Source organism: Rattus norvegicus, chromosome 15 (assembly GCF_021556685.1).
Source record: "Rattus norvegicus strain SHRSP/BbbUtx chromosome 15, alternate assembly SHRSP_T2T, whole genome shotgun sequence".
Classification (NCBI taxonomy): Eukaryota; Metazoa; Chordata; class Mammalia; order Rodentia; family Muridae; genus Rattus; species Rattus norvegicus.
In genome coordinates this window covers 34,043,213-34,067,745 of record NC_141548.1, presented here as the reverse complement: position 1 = coordinate 34,067,745, position 24,533 = coordinate 34,043,213, and the positions used below count along the sequence as shown (strand labels likewise).

The following is a 24,533-nucleotide window of genomic DNA, read 5'->3' as shown; positions in this document are numbered from 1 at the left end:
AATGCTGGGTCCTCTTTATGTATCAAGTCTGTAAGTCTACCTTTTTATTGAGGAATTGAGATTATGATGTTAAGAGATACTAAGGAATAGTAATTTTTGTTTCCTGTTATCTTGCTGTTAGAGGTAGAATTATGTCTGTGTGGCTCTCTTCCTTTGGGTTTGTTGCAAGAAGATTATTTCCTGCTTTTTCTAGAGTGTAGTTTCCCTCCTTGGGTTAGAGTTTTCCATCTATTATCCTTTGTAGGGCTGGGTTTGCCGATAGATACTGTGTAAAGTTGGTTTTGTCATGGAATATCTTGGTTTCTCCACCTATGATCACTGAGAGTTTTGCTGGATATAGTAGCCTAGGCTGGCATTTGTGTTCTCTTAGGGTCTGTATGACATTTGCCGAGGATCTTCTGGCTATCATAGTCTCTGGAGAGAAGACTGGTGTAATTCTGATAGGTCTGCTTTTATATGTTACTTGATGTTTTCCCTTACTGCTTTTAATATTCTTTCTTTATTTTGTGCATTTGGTGTTTTGACTATTATATGAGAAGAATTTCTTTTCTGGTCCAATATATTTGGAGTTCTATACGCTTCTTGTATGTTTATGGGCACCTCTTTCTTTAGGTTAGGGAAGTTTTCTTCTAAAATTTTGTTGAAGATATTTACTGGCCCTTTAAGTTGGGTGTCTTTGCTCTCTTCTATACCTATTATCCTTAGGTTTGCTCTTCTCATTGTGTCTTGGATTTCCTGGATGTTTTGGGTTAGGAGCTTTTTGTATTTTACATTTCCTTTAATGGTTGTGTCAATGCTTTCTATGGTATCTTCTGTCCCTGAGTTTCTCTCTTCTATCTCTTGTATTCTGTTGGTGATGCTTGCATCTAGGACTCCTGATCTCTTCCATAGGTTTTCTATTTCTAGGGTTGCCTCCCTTTGTGCTTTCTTTATTGTTTCTTTTTCCATTTTTAAATCCTTAATGTTTTTTCCAATTCCTTTACCTGTGTGGTTGTGTTTTCCTGTAAATTCTAAGAAATTTTTGTGTTTCTTCTTTAAGGGCTTCTACTTGTTTACCTGTGTTGTCCTGCATTTGTTTAAGGGAGTTATTTATGTCCTTCTTAACGTCCTTTATCACCATCATAAAATGTAATTTTAAATCCAAATCTTGCTTTACTGGTGTGTTGGGATATCCGTATTTTCTTTGGTTGAAGAACTGGGCTCTGATGATGTCAAGTAGTCTTAGTTTCTGTTGCTTAGGTTCCTGCACTTGCCTCTAGCCATTTGATTTTCCCTGGTGTTAGCTGGTCTTACTGTCTTTGTCAGTGACTTGACATGTAAGCCTGTGTATCAGCACTCCTGGAGAGCAGCTTTCTTCAAGCAGGATCTGGGTACAGAGATCTGTGTCACAGGGTCAGTTCCAGGTGCAGGTACAAACCAGAAGGATCTTTTTCCAGACTGCTCCTCAGTTCCTGTGTCCAGAGGTCTGCTGGCAGGTTCCTATTGGGCCAGGAATGTGAGCAGAAGTGGAGATCTCCCCTGAGATTGTCTGTACTTCTGAGAGCCCAGCTCTCTGTCCCACAGGATTTGGTTACCGAGAGCTGTGGGATCAGGTCAGCTCCAGGCACAGGCAGAAATTGGAAGGGTCCTGTCCCAGACTGCTCCTTGATTTCTGTGTCCTGAGGGCTCCAGGCAGTCCTTCAGAGCAGATGTGGTAGTCTTTCTCCTGATCTCAGGTGTGTAAGCATTCCTGACTGGCTTTCAGCTCTGGGTGCAGGCAGAGATGGGAAGAGTCCTATCCCAGACTGCTCCTTGGTTCCTGTGTCTAGAGTTCCCCAGGAGTGTTCATCTTGTGCTAGGAATCTGAGCAGAAGTAGTAGTCTCCCCTGAAACCTCAGGATTGTCCACTCTTCTGAGACTCCAGTTCTTTCCCCCACAGATTTTTAAACACGAGCGAGATTATGCATTATTTTTTCTAGTATGCTGGCTTATTTGACTTCAGTTCTCAGTGTGAACTGTATCATTGTAAAGGATAGAATTTTATCATCTTAATGTCTGGATAATGAGTTAAAGAGATGGCTGAACAGTTTAGAGCATGTGTTGCTCTAATAGAGGAGTCTGGTTCAATTCCCAGAATCCACAGGATGTCTCACAACCATCTTAACTCCAACATCCAAGGCAACACACACACACACACACACACACACACACACACACACACACACACAGCATGTACAAATATTTCCACACATACATTAATACAATTTTCAAATTTAATGTCTGGATAATGCATATCTTACATATGAGCCACACTGTCTCTAAACTGCCTTTAACTGATGGACATGAGTCATGAGCTGTTGGGAATAATGTTACCAAAAGCATGAGAGTACAGTTGTAGGGGACCAGGAGAACATACCCAGACACTAAGTTCTCAATACAAAGGAGACTTACCCAGGAGGGACAAGCAGGTTTAGGGCCAGGGAGGTAGATGCTTTTGTACTGGACAAAGGTAGCACTAGGTATTTCTACAAAAGTGGTTTTTAAGGGAAGTCCGTGCTAGGGTTAGTTGGTAACTTCTGATGGAATTGTTTAGCCAGTGTAATTAAACAACCAAATTTTGATTGGTAGACCTTGGTGTTTAGTCTCAGGAATGAGTCACTGGCCCAATAAAGGAATAGACATTGAGGGCTAGCTTTAGGAATGCAATCTAACAGTTTAGCAAGGGAGAAGTGGTAGGGGTGGGCAAGACGTTCCAGCACCATGTTTGCCATGCTTGGCCTGTTAGAGAGCCACTCACTTCTGCCCTTTCGTTTTATTATTGGGATGTTGGGCATCAGGTAATAGGCTATTGGTTTCTGTCTGCTCTCTATTGACATTGGGGTGTCATTGTTAGGGACCTAAGTGTTGCAGTAAATATCCACAAACTCTCATTACCTATCACTGTCAAGTCATATGGCATTTGGAGGGCACATTCATCTCAGTGGTGGCTGGTTCTAGTGTGGCACCACACCCCACTACTCTCAGTTACTCTCTGGCCTCGACAGTCTCTCTGCCCCCATTGCTAGCTGTTCTCTCCTGGCTGTCTCTCTGCCAGCTTGGAACTCTCTTGTCCTGGCAACCCTGTAAAATCAGGACTCTAGAGGTCCCATCAGTAGTTGGTCCCCCACCCCCACCCACCCTGTGGCTCTATGATCTGCTCTGGTCCCAGTGGATGCTGTCCTGTCTTGGATCCCTGCTGCAGACTATGCCCACACTTCCAGCAAACACCTTCGGGTCCCCGGGGTGGGTACCCTCTTGCAGCTCTCTGCCACTGCTCTGTTTATATTCCCAGCATCCACCCCCTAAAGACTAAAGTATCAACTCCTAGCCAACCCATTAAAGTCAAAACTTCAGATGCTTGTAATTTAGCGATCAGATTTATATCAGTAAATTCAAACCCCACAAAACATCTGCACAAATAAACTCAGAGCCAATTGATAGTGATATGAAGTACCCACCTAAATAAGACAGATTGACCTATAAAAATCCATTTCTTAAGAAACATTCATAACTCTCTGTAGCCACTTAAGGACACATGGATTTGGGTCATCCTTTTCTGTCTTCATTTGGTTCTTCTTCTTTTCTCTTCTCTCTCCCCTTACTAACACTCTGTTCCCGCCCTGCTTTCTCACTTTCCAATCATAGGCCCTGCCCCATTCTTTGCCAGCCCTCACCTGCATAAAGACAACGATCCACACCCAAGGAAGCTGGAATGGTGGTCAAGACCAGGGAGTCTAGGCTCTGTCATTTGATGCCAGGCTCTGTGGGACCATATTGGTCTAGTTGCTTTGGAGTTGTCTGGAATGCAGATTCTGAGGGAGCCTTGGGAACTCTGAGTTGCTGGAGTATCTTGCAATTGATTTGAAACCTGTTGGGACCTATAGACTAGGAACAGAAAGCAAGGTTAAGGAATTTAGGGGAAATAATAAAAACATTTTTATTGGTTCTTTGTGAATTTCATATCATGCATTGCACTGTCAGGAGCCATTTAGGAGAAGCTAAGGCTAGCAGGTGGCCTTCCTGAAGGTGGCCCACCATTTTAGCAGATTTCTTAAAGATCAACATATAGATGAACTTTAATGAATTAATGTTGTTTAGATGAGTTAATGGTTTTATAGAACTTCTGATTTGATTCAAACAATTTTAGGAAGAAAAATTTAAAGTTTAATTTTATTTTTTACTTATTCACTTTACACCCTACTCACTGCCCCCTCCTGGTAACCCTCTCCTAGAATCCTCCCCAGTGCTTCCTCATCTTCTCCCTTCTCCTCTGAGCAGATGGGAGTCCCAGAGAATTGTGTCTGGCATTTCAAGTTTTCAAGTCTCTGCTAGGTTAGGGGCTTAAGAAGAAAGCTTTAAGAGTTGGTCTTAGTAGTTTTGCTAGAAAGATGTAATAAAGTAGAATCAAGACTAAAATGTGCCCACTCATCATGATAGTAAGTAAAGGCTGCATAATAAGAAATACAATGAGCTTTCATAATTACACTAGAAAGACAAATAAGTTTGCGAAAATTCGTGTTCAAGGAAAACATTTAGGTCCAAGGATATAGCTACAGTTGTGCACTGTAAGTCAACGCCATGTGCAAACTGTTGCTTTAAACTTATAAAGAGTATATTAGAATGAAACACTGCTTTGAACTTAATATCAACATCTAGCTGTAACTCCCAATTTATGTAACATTTTATTTTTGAGGAAATCCTCTAAATAACTTTTTCTCTAAGATTGTATAAAAAGTCCAAGGAAAAGAAATAAAGTTGTTGGTTAAGTAGTTTTGCTTGGGTAGCTCTGCCTTATCCATCCATCCATCCATCCCTCCAAATGTATATGTCTGTCTATATATACATGTGTAGGTACTCATGCATATATAAGCACGCATGAATATTTGTGGAGCAAATGAGACAGGTGGTTGGGCCCAACAAAAATGTGAATGTGTTAATGTGTAAGTGAGAATGTAAATGAAAATGTATGTATGAATGCATATGTGTCTGTCCTCTTCATATTGACTATAAAACACATCTTAATTCTTTTCCTTTCCTTTTTCTCTGGTTCACAGAGTTTACCAGCCATTCCAGTGAAGGGCTTCTGGCTGCCTGGCCCTAGATGGGAACAATAGCGATAAATCCTTTATCTAAGCACCCACTGTTAGCAACAAGTGTCAGTAAATCCAGAAGTCTGCAGCTTCTGGCTGCAGAGTAACTTAAAGTCAAGATAGTTATATGTTATTATAGAAAGGAATTCAACTGTTGCCCCCAGCTTCAGAGAGGACCCAGCCTGGGGCTGGCCTCAGGCAATACACCTTCCCTTCCCCTTAATTCCCACCCTCCACCATTGCAACCTCTGCTGCTCAACAGAGAAAAATACCTCATTGTGGACTCTGTAGTGTGCTGCAGTGTGTCCTACAGTTTACCCTTTTGTACACCTCTTTACTTGTAAGCGTTCATTGCAATGACTCATTGGTCTGGTATGAAGCCTCTGGTTTCTGCTACTCTATTAATACTGGAATCTCACTGGGACTTCTCTCAGATACTCTGTTCCTGCCCTGCATCATGGAGATCCTATAGTTTTAGGTCTGTAGGACAGCCTCTTCATGTACTCAGGCAGTTCATTGATGTTGGGACAGGTCAATTCAAAGCCCTGAATCTGGGCCTGAGAGGCATCTGAGATGGTCAGCCTGCTGGCTCTCAGCTTTCATGTCCTTCATTCCAGCTCACTTGCAAACCCTGCAATCGGGGGCAGCTTTACCCTTCTGCCCAGGTGAGGTACAGGGTCTGCTCAGGGTGCTGCCAATGAGGGATATGGCCAGCTCTTTGGTCTGCCATAAATGGGAGGGTTAAGGGAGGGGAAAGGGTGTCTCTCCCTCACCAGCACCACTGTCCAGCAGCCAAAGGCAGAGCCAGCTCGTCTGTACTCAAGTCCTGCAGTTGGCTCTCCTGAAATCATATATCCAGGACTAGCTCTCCTGTGCTGCCCAGGTGAATTCAAGGTTTGCTTTCCAGAGTGCTGTAGCAGGTTAGGAGGTAGGGAGGGCTACCTCTCCTACCCTAATGACCCGAGAGCTGGTTCTTGCACCTGCCACAAGTGGTGAGGGGTGAGGGGGAAGAAAGGTATCCTTCATTCATTCATTTCACCACAGAAAAATGAGTGATAGAGCCAGATCTTCCACGCTTGCATCCTCAGGGCCAGATCCCTCACAACTCCTGTAATTGTGTTCAGCTCAGCTCTCCTGAGTACTGCAGCAGGAGGGTGAGGTCTGCTCTCCTGCTCCCATGCCTCTAGGGTCAGTTCTCCCATCATGCCCAGGTGAGGGGTAGAACCAGCTCTGTACAGTCTTCAGACAACGAAATATCCCTGGGTAGCAGCCCAGACCAAGGACATCCACCTGGCCTTTGATGGTAACAGAACCCTGCTACTGCAGCGCCATGGACCCAGATGTGCCCCCCAGTGCCAGCACAGGCTCTGTGCTCATCAGGTGGCATCACCAGGTATCTACAAGAGGCTGTTTCTCACTACCTTGAGTCTTCAGTTCTGCTTTTCTTCATTGTGCTCACATCTTTCTGTTTCTCTTTTCTTTCATTTCTTCACTACTTACTTGTTTTTCTTAGTAGTGCCCATGGTCTGTGAGTGTCTTGGGTCATCCAGGAGTAGTCTCAGGAGAGCTGCGCACTGCTCATGCATTATGGTGCCACACATGGGTCATCTGCCCCCTTCTAGGCCTGCATGTTGCCAGACTGGTGTTCATCTCAGGCTAACTCTCTGTCTGGACCCTTGGTGCTGTACTGGAGGTGGTCTTAGGCTTCCTTTCTGTAGGGAATGTTACATTAATCATTTAGATATTCATAGGTCAGAACAGTGAGTGTGGACATAGTCCCTCTCCTCTCTGCCACCTACTGATGTACATGTGAAAGAGCAGCCACATCTACAATGGCTCTAAGGGCAGCAAGCAGGAAACTTTTTAAAAAATCTTTGGTGTATATATGAAATTTCCAAGGAGTGACTGGGCTGACTCTGGTGACATCATTCTCATTTCAGTAGGATGGCCAAGCCGAGGACACTCTGGCAGCCATATCAAGTTACTTACCACAATATAAAAAAAATCTGGGACAGACTTCACAATGAAAACTTAATTGCCACTTTAACTTTCTAGTGTATTTAACTACTCAGTTCATCTTCAAGGTGAAATTCAACTTGCCATGAATGTTCCAGGTGAAGAAGGAATTATGGTGAGCTCAAATTAAACCCAATTAAATATACACATATCAACCCAGCAGAATGGAGTTTTGTGAACAGTGATGTAGCCTTGCTTTGACACTTAACATGAGAATTTAAAATCATATTTCAAGATGTCCAGAAATATTGTCAGTAGCTTGGTATTTTTATAAGTCCCTTTTTGGTCCTTCAAATGGGATGCATAGAACTATAATCCTTCCTTCAAATTAAAAGTATTTTTATCATGTTCCTTCATGACTTTTATGAGGCTGTTATGGGTCTTTTTCAGGCACAGATGCTCATACAATAGCATCACACTGTATTCATGCCACCACTTTTTCACAGCACATACACTTGTGAGCAACTAGTCTCAAGAACTGAGCACAAGTGACTGCACACAGGGCTCAGAAGTCTTAACAGTATATGCCACATTTTTAGACCGTCATGTTGATAGCTCATCACCGCTTGTAACTTCAGCTCCTCTGGCTTAAAAATTTACTAAGATCAGAGCTATGTCCATCAAGTCATAGAGTGATACATTTGTTTTTAAAAGCAACATAGAATATCCACCCTGATCCTTTTGTCCTCCTTTGTTAGTATGATAAAAGCAAACCAAAATAAATGTTATTACTTACAGGTTTTCAGATAACAGAAACATGGACCCTGCTTCACGGTTTTAAAAGATTCTCTCCAAATGGACTCTCATATAATTAAGATTATTTTATTCTGTAGGCTTTTGTTGCTTATCTGTGTGTGCACAAATTGTATCACTTATACACAGTCCCTTTCAGGGTAAACAATCAACATTCATTAGAGCTTGTGTAAGCAGTGTGCATCCCCAAATGCCATTCAATGTGGAGCAGAGAAGCCAAAATGTTGCATATCCATGGACCAGATGACTAATCTTTAGGCAATTAATACTTTTAATTGCATAAAGACTAAAGACTTTAACCCATAACTAAGACAAAACAGCCTTTCTTGGTCCCAAAATATGAGAGGAGAAAGTTCAAAAGTATCTGAAATCCATGAAGCAGTGATAAGAAAGCAGGATCTGGTAGCTCTGTGGTTTTCTGGATGTACACACACACACACACACACACACACACACACACACACACACACACAATTAACTATGTATGACAGTAACACATGGTCATGGTATATGAGACAAACACTTGCCTTTACATTTTCTCTTGTGACTTCCTAGGAGTTTCATGAGAGTTAGAGTTAAGATTAATTTATGAAAATGTTCTACAGCATGGTCAATAGTCCCAAATATTAATAAGATGATGTTCTGCATTGCAGCATGAACTCTCATTAAGCGCTGTTACTGTGTGTTTAACAGTGAGTAAGAGCAGTATTATAACTGCTGTTAAGATAAATTGTGTGTCAGTATTGTTTTAGGAAAGAAAGAAAGAAAGACAGAAAGAGAAAAAGGAAAAAAGAAAAAAACAGAGAACAAGCAAAATCTTACCGGAATGTAAAAGGGTGTAAGAGTTAGAAAAGGACACACTTGTGTCTCCATCCAGTCACGATGGACATCCTGAGGTCTCAGGCCTACTTAACCACACCCTCCAACCTTGTACATTTTTGGTCTTTATCCCAGTTTAGCACATAGGAGGTCAATGTGGTGACAGCGTCATTTTTAACCAAACCACAAAGCTTCCTTAAGTAATATGACGCTGATCAGAAGCAGAGGTGCATATGTTTAAAATGCCTGTGAGATCCCTGAGCCCACACATCGTTCATCTCCATCCAAGGGCTGTGTCTGCTCTGCCCTCCTCCAATCTGAACAGCCTTGCTGGGAAGATGCCACCAGTCCTGATACTCCTGACCCTACTTCTGCCTCTTGGAGCCAGAGCAGGTGAGTGAACACCCCTATCCCGGACGTGCCACTCCAGACAACCTCTGCTGCCTTTCTGCCCAGCAGTGGTCAGGGATTGTCCTGACACTGAACCCAAGAGATTTCTGAACGTAAGGTTCCATACCAAACCAGACGTGGAAATCTGACACTGGCCTGATTTCCAACAAGGTCTGAAGAATGGAGATGCTTTCAGAAAACTTAGTTGGCACTAGTTCTCCTGCTTTTTCCTATCACCTGGAGACTGGATCATCCTTAGAAAGAGATGTGGCAGAGAATGCAAAGATACAAAAATGTACATCATTACTTTGACTTCAGACTAGGGAAAGGGGAGCTTTAATGAGATTTAATATTCAGCCATGATTATTTGATGTGCAATGAATCCAGTCTTCAAAAGCCTTGGGGAACTGCAGACTCCATTTTCAATCACCCACCCCCACCCCCCAGGTCTACCCTCCTGACCTCAAATATTACTCCCAGACACCAAATATTCTAGGCTTTTCTTTCAGAGGAGATCATCGGAGGCAATGAGGTCAGTCCGCATTCCCGCCCCTACATGGCATATTTTGAGTTTCTCAATGATAACGGGAAGAAGACGTTCTGCGGAGGCTTCCTGGTGAGAGACAACTTCGTGCTGACGGCTGCTCACTGCAGAGGAAGGTGAGGAGAAGCAGCCAGCCCACATTTTCTCAGACACACACAGGAGCTTCTGTGCTCTATTGTAGAAGCTCCCTGTGAGTTCTCACTAGAAGGCAGGATTGTGAAAATTGATGTCTGACAAGAGGCACATTTGAGGTAAAAGGGTGAGTGGTTACAGCAAGCAGTAAGAGTAAAAGTAAGAGTTGATCAATTACACTGGTAAACGAAAGCAGTGGTTGAGTTTGAAAGTTCACATTAAAAGTCGATGCAAATCTCAGAATATTGCCTAGATACAAGAGGTCGCCCCCAGGAATCTTATGTTCTTGAGAATCAGAGAGCAGGAGGTCAAACCCTGAGGCACTCCTGTGTCCTCAGGTCCCTGCAGCTGGAATCCCACCCTGCCTATCTTGCCTTTGCAGCTCCTGGACTGCATTGGCTCTGACTCTCCATCTCCCCTTCACATTCTGCTCTATTCACAGATCAATGACAGTCACACTGGGGGCCCACAACATCAAGGCTAAAGAGAAGACACAGCAGATTATCCCTGTGGCAAACGCCACTCCCCACCCTGCCTATAATCCTGATAAACGTTCCAATGACATCATGCTATTAAAGGTGAGACCTGCCATTCTCACACCCCATACCTCCACACAGCCTTCAGTCCTCACTCCTCATCCCAGCCCTGGTGACTGTGCTCTGTTTGGTGCAGGACTTCTCCCTGCCCTCCTTCTCTCATCTTACTTCTTCCCTCCTTCCACCCTGAGTTTCAATGTGACCCAGAGCGCCAGCCTCTTGGTTGAGCTGCTTTCTTCTGTCTCTTGTCTATCAGCTGGTGAGAAGTGCCAAGAGGACTAGCGCTGTGAGGCCTCTCAACCTGCCCAGGCGCAATGCCCATGTGAAGCCAGGAGATGTGTGCTACATGGCTGGCTGGGGAAAGATAACCCCACAGGGGGAATTCCCCAACACACTGCGGGAGGTTGAGCTGACAGTACAGAAGGATCGGGTCTGTGAGTCCCAGTTCCAACGTTCTTACATCAAAGCGAGTGAGATATGTGTGGGAGACTCAAAGACCAAGGGAGCTTCCTTTGAGGTAAGTTGGATTGCCTTCAACTCTGGGCTCAGTTGGAGGGGAAAGGAATCTGGGGGCCTATAGAATCAAACCTAAAGAGACTCACTGGCTATTATCTTTCTCTCTGGTAACAGTAGGAACCAGTAATGAACTAGGGACCCAGAGTTAACTTGCAGGCTTTGTTGAACATAGATTGTATAAAAGGATGTGTGTACAAAACAACACTTGACTGAAGGCTCAGGCTTTAGAAAGTTGGACTCCTGAGTGTGTCATAACCATGGCCAGATGTCTCCTCTGAGCAGACACATACTTTGTCTATGGGCTTCCCCTACATGCTGTGAGTCTATGTCCTTGATGGCCTGGAGACAAGAGTCACACACACCTTCACAGAGAGTGGATCATAGACCTGGGAAAAGGGCAGGGGGTGGCCTCAGGAGAGAGTTGCAGCCCTAACCATGTCCAGTCACATGTGAGAAGGCCAGGGGCCCCAGGCCTGCCCTTTGACCTCCCACAAGCAGAACTTAAAAGCTGTGCTTCTCTGGGAGGAGCTGTAACATGAGAGAGGATGAACAACAGCTCACCGTGTGCCCCCTCAATTTACAGGAAGATTCTGGAGGGCCTCTTGTGTGTAAAAAGGCAGCTGCAGGCATTGTCTCCTACGGGAAAACTGATGGATCAGCTCCACAGGTCTTCACGAGAGTTTTAAGCTTTTTATCCTGGATAAAGAAAACTATGAAAAACAGCTAAATACAAGAAGCAGCATGGATCATTTCCTGACTAACCATCTTCCCTATAGCTGAGTCCAGGAGTGCTCTAGGACAGATGGCAGCAACTGAATAAAGCACTTTTTTCTGACTGGAAAGATTGGTTTCATGTCCATTCACAGGGAACAACTCTGTTAGGGTGGCCAACAGCACATTTTTGCGGTCCACTTGCCCCGTCTCCATACATGCATCTATTCAAAGCCCATGCAAGTCCAATGCTCAGCTCATTTTTCTTTTCCAGGTCTCTCTAGTGCCTGCCGTTGTGACAGGTCTAAAGTGAGTACCATCAAGAAAAAAAGTTGGGTGTCTCCTGTCTTGGGGCTCAGGGTCACCTGCTACCTCCTCTATGTCATATGGAAAACATGAGAGGGAAAGCTTGGTTGTCTGTGAGACACAGAAGAGATAGCTGAAGTCACTGGTAGATGGGCCTTCCTGGGTGACTCTCTCCCATAGCTTTACCATTAAGGGACAACTCTTGGATTTTCTATCCCCATCTGGAAACAAGGCCAGGCTTTCTCTGCCCTCCCAGCTCCACCCCATCTCTTTCATTCCCAGTCAGCTAAATCTAGAAACTTCTGTGGTTTAAAGTCCATGGGGGTCTGAGCAGGTCCTACCTCTTCCCCCTACTAAGGACACTCAATGCTGCATGTGATTTAGTCCATTAGGGCCTCAGCCCTGTGTTGACAGACCAGCTTGCCCCCTCTTAGAGAGGGTTCTCCCAAAAGCCCAGACCAGAAGTGAGATCACAGAGGGTCCATGGAGACCAGGACTTCAGTGTCTCTCCCCAAAACCTGTACTCCAACTCCCACCAATGCCTAGGCCTAATGAAGCCCATCCCAATCAGCTCCGTTCCCTCCTGTGTATTCATTATCCACAGCAACAGGGTGGTTCAGCACCATGGGTCCCTCTGAGCTTCTTCATCTCAGTCACTGCTGCCTCTAGGCTAAAATCATCTGAACCACATCTATGTTTTATATCCCAAAGGTTGAAAGAACTAGAAAATTCTACTTCTTCATGAGTCATCACAGAAGGGTGTGAGGTTTGGAAATAACTTCAGTCACTTAGCTTCTAGTGGGAAGCTACAGAGAAAAGCAGTGTTTTTCCCTAGGGGAGGTGGCCATTGCTAGACAACCACACAGCTGGGAAAGCCTTGGTATGTTTATTTAAAGAGAACATACATGACAAATGTGCAGGTTTAAGTCGTAAGAGATGCACATGGGCAAAAGCATAATTCACAAGCAGAAATGAGTGTGAATCAAGGAGGCTGTTAAATAATCAACCTTGGGATGGAGAAGTAAGTCTACTGTTGAGAAACTCACAGAGAGTGCTGTGTCCACAGTGTGCAAGATGTCCTGGGCTTCTCTCCATGTTAGGCAGGTCTTGGCTTGAGGTTGTAGGAAGAATGTGTGCCTTTGTGTTAAAAAAGCCTCCCTCTGTTGGCTTCACATTGCTAAGAAGTGCAAGCTGTGAGGCTCCGGGCTCATACCTATAATCCATCTCTTGGAAGTCAGAAGAAAGCAGATCCCCATTAGTCCACTAAAAGGTGCTTTATTTAACTTAAGCAAAATGAAAACCCCATGCAGCCTTAGGGTCTTGTATCACCAGAAACGTCAGAGATGACATGACTTGTAGCTACAGCTTAATGTCTCTCCGCATTCCTACTAGTCACAGTGATACATTCTCCTGTGAGATGCAGTAGAATGTCCCTTTGGATCCCATAACCTCCAAAGGCATGCATGTATGTAGGAAGAGAAGTTAGTGCCACACAGTTTGAAAGGAAACTGGAAACCAATCTTTGCCCTGTAGACACTCTATGGACCTAGCTCCTTTGTTGACGACAAAAGCAAAGACGGATATAGAATCAAAGAACAATGCATGTTTGAAAGTCATACAGACAAATATGTATTCAATGTAGGTGCTATATTACTTTGAGGCAGTGGTTCTTTGGCTGAAAATAACTTTGAAAATCACAATCGTGTACCTTTAAGAAGGAGATAAAATATTTCTACAAAAGGGTTGTAGTTGAGCCAGCGTCAAACATGCTAGGATAGAACCTGAACTGAGCCTAGGATTCCCTGGCTATCGAGACACAGTTACCTATAAGTGTCATCTACTCTATAGTCAGTAACTTCCTGGCATCCCACACACAGGATGAGCCCATGCTCAGACCCCTGTTTCCTCCCACAGTTGCATGTTTAAAGCTATGCAAAGCCAGCTGGCTTTGATGCCCATGAGCACACACTTGAGTTGACTCAGACACAGGTAAATGCCTTAAACACAGCCTGCTTCAGATCTCTCTATCCTTACCATTGGCAAAAGAGGACATTGTCCTCCCTTAACATCTCTGTGCTGATCCAGCTGAACCTAGGCAAGAAAATGCTTCAACTGATCAAGACCCAAATTCTCTGCTCTACCAGGCCATTGCAGTCCCATGACAGCAAGAGAGGATTGTAAGATACCCCTGAAGGACACAGTCCAGATGCAAACTCCTCAAGGTTTTCCTGGTTTGTTCTTGGAAGTAATATACTGCTATTCTTCCTTTGCTCTGTCCCTAGTTCATCATCTGCAAGCAGCATTTTTCTACGGACTTAGATAATACACAGCTTCTGGTCTCTATTTTTGTCCCAACCTACCTTTATTTGGTGAATATTTCAGGGAGCCCCATAGGCTCATGTATTTGAACACTTGGTTTGCAGTTGTGGGTGCTATTTGGAGAGGTTTAGGGAATAGACCTTGCAGAACATTGCTGGGGGTTTGAGGTTTTGAAACTCCAAACCATTCTCAAGCCTCTCTCTCTCTCTCTCTCTCTCTCTCTCTCTCTCTCTCTCTCTCTCTCTCTCTCTCTCTCTCTGTGTTTACAGTAAGTTGTTTAAGCCCCTCAGCTCCCTGCTCTATGTCTGCCACTTTTTGCCATGCCCCTAACTGAGATTGATTCATATGCTTTTGGAGCTATGAGTGCTAGACAATCTCCTAGAAGTTGCCTTCATAGTGTTCTTTAACCAGTGATACAAAGGTAAAAAATCACATGCTTTCACCCAACATGGTCAGGAAAGACTCACAGGAAAGGGGTCATTTGCCATATTGCTCAGGGCTGGCTGGCCTGAATGCATAATGGGATTGCCCAGGAGGAAAACAGCAACAGCAGAATGACAACTGTCTGCAGGATAAGGCTGCTGGTCTACTCGAAATAGTTTATCCTTTAAGCCAAAACTGTCTCCCTATTAGCTGTAATCCATGGTTTCCAAACCAAAGGTGTGTGCAGACACATCATCCCTCTAAAGATGATTACGTTCAATTGTTTTGGCTTCTGAGTTAGGTATGGTGATATTTACCTGTCATTCTAACTCTTTGTGGGCTGAGATAGGAGGATAGACCTTCAATATCAGCCTTAGCAAAGAACATCATTTGGTAACACCTCAGGCTGAAGTCTGAGCCTGCCACTTAGTGCTGTTTGGTTCGGTTTGTGGAGTGCAGGTGGGTCTTAGTTTATGCTATGAACCTCAGCAACAGGGACTACAAATTAGCACTGATTTTGCCCTAGACCGGAATCCCCTTGGGGTTGGGGAAAAACATGAAACTAATAAAACAATTCTCCCTGCCTCCTAGTCTTATTTTTTTTAGTTATTTAACATCTTTTATTAATAGAAGTAGTACGTTATCTATATTAATGGATCAAGCAAGTACAATTTGACAAATGATTTTAAAAATGCAAAGTTATGCTTTAAATTTGAACTTTTGTCCCATTTCTGGAGCAAGAAGTAGGGGCAAAAAATAAATGATTGAAAGCTGCTTGTCTGGAGTCTCTTTACAACGCCTTCTGATAAGGGCTTGTCAGGTGCTGGGTGCTAACCCTGCAGTTATACAGGACACCTTTAGCCACAGTCAGTATTCCACACACAGGCTGAGAGAGGAGGACATGGGCATCTGGCCTCAATACAGACCCACCCCACATACTCTCTTATCTCCCCAGACAGTCTCTTCCCCTAATCACAGGCTCTCCTCTTCTGTTGAGAAACAGAACTGGTTCAGAAGTTCTGGTTCAGAAGATTTATGTTTATGCGTTTGATAAATTATCACAGTTAGGATTTGTTTTTCTTTCTTTTGCCAAAATATTATGCTCCTTTGCAATGTCATGTGTCTGTAGTGTATTGATAGCATTCTAACACTGCAGGTCAGTGAAGAACCCTTGGAAACTAGTCCTTGAAGTCTCAACCCACTGTGACTCTTCCTCTAGTGTTTCTCCTCATGTTCACTTCCCTGACGTCAAATATGAATGTACATACATGCAGACACACACACACACACACACACACACACACACACACTCACTTGCTTTTTTGTTTGAACTAGTTTTGCAAGAATAGTATCAACTGGGAACCCTGACCTGCTTATTCAGACAATGAATTCTGGATTCAGAAAGGGCTTCCTAAGGAACTCATTATCTTAGAAAGTAAGTCATGGGTCTTTGTCAAGCATGTCTCCTTGTTAAAGGTACGAGACACTTCACATTTAATACTCTTTATTGCAGTTTACTCTTTACTTCATATTCACTCTTCCTGCAATTAGACTGGTTTTTAAATATATTGTTATGCCTTCTCTTGTGGGGTGGACTTAGTAGGAAATTCCAATATTGAAATTGAAAATTATGATAGAAATTCTAAACTCATAAAGCTAAAAATTGTTTAAATCATTGATGTAAAACATTTTCAAATCATAAATGCATGGTCACTCCACAGACAAATTTAGAAATTTGTCAAAAATATTGTAGTACTAGAACACTTATCCTTTCTTAAACTTTGTTTTTCAGGCTCTTATAGTATTTCTACATATTATTCATAGATAAAAAGATACAAGTTTCAACAAACATGACGTTTTTCACGGCACCCAGAGGATATGTAAAAGAGCTAATACTGAAAGACAGGTCTGACTTTCAATCTGTATGTAAGTCCTAAGCGGGCCATGAGTTGGATGCCAATAATTTTATTATGCTTTGCTTGGGACTTTTGATTCCTTAGCAGATGAAGTTTTGAAAGTACTGTAAGAAATTTTATTTTCCTGTGGTAGATGACTTTGGCTCTGTGGCACTATGTAGTGTCTTATTCACTTTCTTTTCTTTTCTTTTTTTTTTCAAGATGTTGCCATTTTTTTTTATTAACTTGAGTATTTCTTATTTACATTTTGAGTGTTATTCCCTTTCCCGTTTTCCGGGCAAACATCCCCCTAACCCCTCCCCCTCCCCTTCTTTATGGGTGTTCCCCTCCCCACCCTCCCCTCATTGCCCCCCTCCCCCCAACAATCACGTTCACTGGGGGTTCAGTCTTAGCAGGTCCAAGGGCTTCCCCTTCCACTGATGATCCTACTAGGATATTCATTGCTACCTATGAGGTCAGAGTCCAGGGTCAGTCCATGTATAGTCTTTAGGTAGTGGCTTAGTCCCTGGAAGCTCTGGTTGCTTGGCATTGTTGTTCATAAGGGGTCTCGAGCTCCTTCAAGCTCTTCCAGTTCTTTCTCTGATTCCTTCAACGGGGGTCCTGTTCTCAGTTCAGTGGTTTGCTGCTGGCGTTTGCCTCTGTATTTGCTGTATTCTGGCTGTGTCTCTCAGGAGAGATCTACATCCGGCTCCTGTCTGCCTGCACTTCTTTGCTTCATCCATCTTGTCTAATTGGGTGGCTGTATATGTATGGGCCACATGTGGGGCAGGCTCTGAATGGGTTTTCCTTCTGTGTCTCTTTTAATCTTTGCCTTTCTATTCCCTGCGAAGGGTACTCTTGTTCACCTTTTAAAGAAGGAGTGAAGCATTCACATTTTGATCATCCGTCTTGAGTTTCATGTATTCTATGCATCTAGGGTAATTCAAGCATTTGGGCTAATAGCCACTTATCAATGAGCGCATACCATGTATGTTTTTCTGTGATTGGGTTACCTCGCTCAGGATGATATTTTCCAGTTCCAACCATTTGTCTATGAATTTCATAAAGGCATTGTTTTTGATAGCTGAGTAATACTCCATTGTGCAGATGTACCACATTTTCTGTATCCATTCCTCTGTTGAAGGGCATCTGGGTTCTTTCCAGCTTCTGGCTATTATAAATAAGGCTGCTATGAATATAGTGGAGCACGTGTCTTTGTTATATGTTTGGGCATCTTTTGGGTATATGCCCAAGAGAGGTATAGCTGGGTCCTGAGGTAGTTCAATGTCCAAGTTTCTGAGGAATCTCCAGACTGATTTACAGAGTGGTTGTACCAGTCTGCAATCCCACCAATGATAGAGTAGTGTTCCTCTTTCTCCACATCCTCGCCAGCATTTGCTGTCACCCGAGTTTTTTATCTTAGCCATTCTCACTGGTGTGAGGTGAAATCTCAGGGTTGTTTTGATTTGCATTTCCCTTATGACTAAAGATGTTGAACATTTCTTTAGGTTTTTCCTCAGCCATTCGGCATTCCTCAGCTGTGAATTCTTTGTTTAGCTGTGAACCCCATTTTAAATAGGGCTATTTGTCTCCCTGCGGTCTAACTTCTTGAGTTCTTTGTATATTTTGGATATAAGGCCTCTATCTGTTGTAGGATTGGTAAAGATCTTTTCCCAATCTGTTGGTTGCCCTTTTGTCCTAACCACAGTGTCCCTTGCCTTACAGAAACTTTGCAGTTTTATGAGATCCCATTTGTCGATTCTTGATCTTAGAGCATAAGCCATTGGTGTTTTGTTCAGGAAATTTTCTCCAGTGCCCATGTGTTTGAGATGCTGCCCTAGTTTTTTTTTCTATTAGTTTGAGTGTATCTGGTTTGATGTGGAGGTCCTTGATGCACTTGGACTTAAGCTTTGTACTGGGTGATAAGCATGGATCAATCTGCATTCTTCTACATGTGTCCTCTTGTTGAACCAGCACCATTTGCTGAAAATGCTATCTTTTTTCCATTGGATGGTTTTGGCTCCTTTGTCAAAAATCAAGTTACCATAGGTGTGTGGGTTCATTTCTGGGTCTTCAATTCTACTCCACTGGTCTATCTGTCTGTCTCTGTACCAACACCATGCAGTTTTTATCACGGTTGCTCTGTAGTACTGCTTGAGTTCAGGGATAGTGATTCCACCTGAAGTCCTTTTATTGTTGAGGATAGCTTTAGCTATCCTGGGGTTTTGTTATTCCAGATGAACTTGCAAATTGTTCTGTGTACCTCTTTGAAGAATTGGATTGGTATTTTGATGGGGATTGCATTTAATCTGTAGATTGCTTTTGGTGAAATGGCCATTTTTACTATATTAATCCTGTCAATCCATGAGCATGGGAGATCTTTCCATCTTCTGAGGTCTTCTTCAATTTCTTTCTTCAGTTCTTATTGTACAGATCTTTTACTTGCTTGGTTAGAGTCACACTGAGGTACTTTATATTATTTGGGACTATTATGAAGGGTGTCTTTTCCCTAATTTCTTTCTCGGCTTTTTTCTCTTTTGTGTAGAGAAAGGCTACTGATTTATTTGAGTTAATTTTATACCCAGCCACTTTGCTGAGGTTGTTTATCAGCTTTAGTAGTTGTCTGGTGGAACTTTTGGGATCACTTAAATATACTATCATATCATCTGCAAATAGTGATATTTTGACTTCTTCTTTTCCGATCTGTATCCCCTTGACCTCCTTTTGTTGTCTGATTGCTCTGGCTAGAACTTCAAGAACTATATTGAGTAAGTAGGGAGAGAGTGGGCAGCCTTGTCTAGTCCCTGATTTTAGTGGGATTGCTTCAAGTTTCTCTCCATTTAGTTTAATGTTAGCAACTGGTTTGCTGTATATGGCTTTTACTATGTTTAGGTAGGGGCCTTGAATTCCTATTCTTTCCAGGACTTTTATCATGAAGGGGTGTTGAATTTTGTCAAATGCTTTCTCAGCATCTAATGGCATGATCATGTGGTTTTGTTCTTTCAGTTTGTTTATATAATGGATCACGTTGATGGTTTTCCAAATATTAAACCATCCCTGCATGCCTGGGATGAAGCCTCCTTGATCATGGTGGATGATTGTTTTGATATGCTCTTGAATTTGGTTTGCCAGAATTTTATTGAGTATTTTTGTGTCGATATTCATAAGGGAAATTGGTCTGAAGTCTCTTTCTTTGTTGGGTCTTTGTGTGGTTTAGGTATAAGAGTAATTGTGGGGGCTGGAGAGATGGCTCAGGGTTTAAGAGCACTGACTGTTCTTCCAGAGGTCCTGAGTTCAGTTCCCAGCAACCACATGGAGGCTCACAACCAATTGTAAAGAGATTTGATGCCCTCTTCTCGTGTGTCTGAAGACAGCTAGAGTGTACTCACATACATTAAATAAATAAATCTTAAAAAAACGAGTAATTGTGGCTTCATAGAAGGAATTTGGTAGTGCTCAATCTGTTTCAATTTTGTGGAATAGTTTGGATAGTATTGGTAGGAGGTCTTCTATGAAGGTCTGGTAGAATTCTGCAGTAAACCTGTCTGTACCTGGGCTCTTTTTGGTTGGAAGACCTTTAATGACTGCTTCTATTTCCTTAGGAGTTATGGGGTTGTTTAAATAGTTTATCTGTTCCTGATTTATCTTCGGTACCTGGTATCTGTCTAGGAAATTGTCCATTTTCTGCAGATTTTCAAGTTTTGTTGAATATAGGCTTTTGTAGGAGGTTCTGATGATTTTTTGAATTTCCTCTGATTCTGTAGTTATGTCTCCCTTTTCATTTCTGATTTTGTTAATTTGTACACTCTCTCTGTGTCCTGTCATTAGTCTGGCTATGTGTTTATCTATCTTGTTGATTTTCTCAAAGAAAAATTGTTTGGTTCTGTTGATTCTTTCTATGGTCCTTTTTGTTTCTACTTGGTTGATTTCAGCTCTGAGTTTGATTATTTCCTGTCTTCTACTCCTCCTGGGTGTATTTGCTCCTTTTTGTTCTAGAGCTTTTAGGTGTGCTGTCAAGCTGCCGACATATGCTCTCTCCTGTTTCTTTCTGCAGGCACTCAGAGCTATGAGTTTTCCTCTTAGCACAGCTTTCATTGTGTCCCATAAGTTTGGGTATGTTGTACCTTCATTTTCATTAAATTCTAAGAAGTCTTTCATTTCTTTCTTTATTTCTTCCTTGACCAGGTTATCATTGAGTAGAGCATTGTTCAACTTCCATGTATATGTGGGCGTTCTTCCCTTATTGTTATTGAAGACCAGCTTTAGGCTGTGGTGGTCTGATAGCACGCATGGGATTATTTCTATCTTTCTGTACCTGTTGAGGCCGATTTTTTGACCAATTATATGGCCAATTTTGGAGAAAGTACCATGAGGAGCTGAGAAGAATGTATATCCTTTTGCTTTAGGATAGAATGTTCTATAATTATCTGTTAAATCCATTTGGTTCATGACTTCTCTTAGTCTGTCTACATCTCTGTTTAATTTCTGTTTCCATGATCTGTCCATTGATGAGAGTGGGGTGTTTAAATCTCCTAGTATTATTGTGTGAGATGCAATGTGTGTTTTGAGCTTTAGTAAGGTTTCTTTTATGTATGTAGGTGCCCATGTATTTGGGGCATAGATATTTAGGATTGAGAGTTCATCTTGGTGGATTTTTCTTTTGATGAATATGAAGTGTCCTTCCTTATCTTTTTTGATGACTTTTAGTTGAAAATTGATTTCATTCGACATTAGAATGGCTACTCCAGCTTGCTTCTTCTGACCATTTGCTTGGAAAGTTGTTTTCCAGCCTTTCACTCTGAGGTAGTGTCTGTCTTTGTCTCTGAGGTGTGTTTCCTGTAGGCAGCAGAAATCAGGGTCCTCATTGCATATCCAGTTTGTTAATCTATGCCTTTTTATTGGGGAGTTGAGACCATTGATGTTGAGAGATATTAAGGAATAGTGATTATTGCTTCCTGTTATATTCATATTTGGATGTGAGGTTATGTTTGTGTGCTTTTCTTCTCTTTGTTTTGTTGCCAAGGCGATTAGTTTCTTGCTTTTTCTAGGGTGTAGCTTGCCTCCTTATGTTGGGCTTTACCCTTTATTTCCTTTGTAAGGCTGGATTTGTAGAAAGATGTTGTGTAAATTTGGTTTTGTCATGGAATATCTTGGTTTCTCCATCTACGTTAATTGAGAGTTTTGCAGGATACAGTAACCTGGGCTGGCATTTGTGTTCTCTTAGGGTCTGTATGACATCTGTCCAGGATCTTATGGCTTTCATAGTGTCTGGCGAAAAGTCTGGTGTGATTCTGATAGGTCTGCCTTCATATATTACTTGACCTTTTTCCCTTACTGCTTTTAATATTCTTTCTTTATTTTGTGGGTTTGGTGTTTTGACTATATGTGTCTGGAGGTGTATCTTTTCTGGTCCAATCTATTTAGAGTTCTGTAGGCTTCTTGTATGCCTATGGGTATCTCTTTTTTAGGTTAGGGAAGTTTTCTTCTATGATTTTGTTGAAGATATTTACTGGTCCTTTGAGCTGGGAGTCTTCACTCTCTTCTATAACTATTATCCTTAGGCTTGATTTTCTCACTGAGTCCTGGATTTCCTGTATGTTTTGGATCAGCAGCTTGTTCCGCTTTACATTATCTTTGACAGTCGAGTCGATGATTTCTATGGAATCCTCTGCTCCTGAGATTCTCTCTTCTATCTCTTGTATTCTGTTGTTGATACTTGTATCTACGGCTCCTTTTGTCTTCCTTTGGTTTTCTATATCCAGGGTTGTTTCCATGTGTTCTTTCTTGATTGCTTCTATTTCCATTTTTAATTCCTTCAATTGTTTGATTGTGTTTTCCTGGAATTCTTTCAGGGATTTTTGTGATCCCTCTCTATATGCTTCTACTTGTTTATTTATGTTTTCCTGGAATTCTTTCAGGGATTTTGTGACTCCTCTCTGTATGGTTCTACTTGTTTATTTATGTTTTCCTGTGTTTCTCTAAGGGAGTTCTTCATGTCTTTCTTGAAGTCCTCCAGCATCATGATCAAATATGATTTTGAAACTAGATCTTGGTTTTCTGGTGTGTTTGGATATTCCGTGTTTGCTTTGGTGGGAGAATTGGGCTCCAGTGCTGCCATGTAGTCTTGGTTTCTGTTGCTTGGGTTCCTGCGCTTGCCTCTCGCCATCAGATTATCTCTAGTGTTACTTTGTTCTGCTATTTCTGACAGTGGCTAGACTGTCCTATAAGCCTGTGTGTCAGGAGTGCTGTAGACCTGTTTTCCTGTTTACTTTCAGCCAGTTATGGGAACAGAGTGTTCTGCTTTCGGGCGTGTAGTTTTTCCTATGTCCAGGTCTTCAGCTGTTCCTGTGGGCCTGTGTCTTGAGTTCACCAGGCAGGTTGCTTGGAGCAGGAAGGTTTGTCTTACCTGTGGTCCCGAGGCTCAAGTTTGCTCATGGGGTGTTGCTTATGAGCGCTCCGCGGGGGCAGCAACTAGGAAGATCTGCGCCGCCCTTTCCAGGAGCTTCTGTGCACCAGGGTTCTAGATGGCGTTTGGTGTTTTCCTCTGGAGTCAGAGATGTGGGCAGAGTGTAGTCTCTTCTGGTTTCCCAGCCGTGTCTGCCTCTCTGAAGGTTTAGCTCTCCCTCCCAAGGGATTTGGGTGCAGAGAACTGTTTATCTGGTCGCTCCCTTCAGATTCGGGCGGTGTCTCAGACATGGCGGACTTGCTGTTCCTGTGCCCTTATCCAAGGGAACCCAGAGGCCATATACAGTTTCAGCTTGTGCCCCGGATGTGGGCAGGGGTGGGCAGTGTTGGTAGTCTCTTCTGCTCTGCAGTCTCAGGAGTGCCCACTTGTCCAGGCAGTGAGCTCTCTCTCCCAGTGTGTTTGGGAGCAGTGAGCTGGACTGCCTCCTAGTCTTAAAGGGACAGTGTGTGTTTTCCACTTGAGAATCTGAAAATAATTTCTTTTTAAAAAGTGAATTTTGGCAGACATTGAAGCACCAATAGGTTGTAAAAAATTTTTTTAATCCTGTCCCAGGGTTTCTATCATGCCTTTCACCATTCAGCACCAAGGTAAAGCACACACATAGTCTTTATATTTACAATAAGCTTTAAGAGCACAGGAGCTGGGCAGATACCTACCCTCTATGCTAATAGAATCTATTTTTCTACTGATAACCCCAAGTTATTACTCTATTTCATCTGGGCTGCTCTTAACTCTAATTGACTAGCCCTCGGGGCCAGCTTTACTAACTCTTAACCCATGGCAGATTCTCCTTCCTCCTCTTGCATCTTCTTCTGCTCCTGGTTCTCTTCTGACTCCAAACTAGGGAAACCTAAACACCACCTATGTCTCTTCTGGCCAGCTATTGGGTATTGGCTTCTTGATTTACCACTCAGAAATAACTCAGGGCGCAGGGTCACAGGTCTATATCCAGCTTCAGGTCTTGGGGACCCATACATATCATTGCAATAGACAGCAAGACCAAACCTCAACAGATGGATCTCAAGCTTTGCCAGCTATTGCTTGGCTTTACCCCCATCTCTGCTCCATCCCCCATCCCCGAATTTCTTGTAGACAATTTTATTTTGAGTTGAAAATTTTGTGGGTGGTTTGGTGTTCCTATAGCTTCACTGGGGTTCCTGCTTGTCTACCTAAGGTGTCCTCTTCAGGTTCCATATCACCAGTGCTGTGTGTCACAGCTAAGCCACTGACTCAGGTGCCTCCCTTATCCCAGGTCTCTATCACATCCTGAAGATGCCCTCCCTACCTCACCACCCCTGCTGGATGAAGATTTGAATTTATTCTCTTAGCCAGATAGCCATCTCTCCTGCCCCTCCCCACAACTGATCCTGACCATCGCAATTTCCCTCCCAATCTACTCTCTCACCCAGTGCTCTCCCTCCCTCTGCCTCTTATGGGAAATTTATTTTCATTTTTAAGTGAGATTCAAACTTCCTCACTGTGCCTTCCTTTTTGTTTTCCTTCCTTGCGTCTGTGGAGTGTAGCATGGGTAGCCTGTATTTTATGGCTAATATTTACTTATAAGTGAGTACATACCATGCTTGTCTTTTGGGGATTTGC

General features: G+C 42.8%; 1 protein-coding gene and 1 non-coding gene across 2 annotated transcripts; one reads left to right on the top strand and one right to left on the bottom strand.

The window, feature by feature from the left end:
• Nucleotides 1-6,828: 6,828 nt before the first annotated feature.
• Nucleotides 6,829-6,957, bottom strand: LOC120097244 (small nucleolar RNA SNORA17). Its single transcript, XR_015639202.1, has one exon. It is a non-coding gene; the product is annotated as a small nucleolar RNA SNORA17 (small nucleolar RNA).
• A 2,004-nt stretch (nucleotides 6,958-8,961) lies between these two features.
• Gzmc (granzyme C) lies at nucleotides 8,962-11,656 on the top strand. The gene is made up of 5 exons (NM_134332.3): nucleotides 8,962-9,089; nucleotides 9,596-9,746; nucleotides 10,205-10,340; nucleotides 10,555-10,815; nucleotides 11,398-11,656. Exons 1-5 carry the CDS (start codon nucleotides 9,035-9,037, stop codon nucleotides 11,539-11,541), a joined length of 747 nt encoding a protein of 248 aa, NP_599159.1. The 5' UTR covers nucleotides 8,962-9,034; the 3' UTR covers nucleotides 11,542-11,656.
• The last annotated feature ends 12,877 nt before the right edge of the window (nucleotides 11,657-24,533 follow it).

Coding starts and splice junctions, on each gene's coding strand:
- Gzmc (NM_134332.3), top strand. CDS start 9,035: ATGCCACCAGTCCTGATACTCCTGACCCTACTTCTGCCTCTTGGAGCC. Junction 9,747..10,204: donor GCTGCTCACTGCAGAGGAAG/GTGAGGAGAAGC, acceptor CTCTATTCACAG/ATCAATGACAGTCACACTGG. Junction 10,816..11,397: donor CCAAGGGAGCTTCCTTTGAG/GTAAGTTGGATT, acceptor CTCAATTTACAG/GAAGATTCTGGAGGGCCTCT.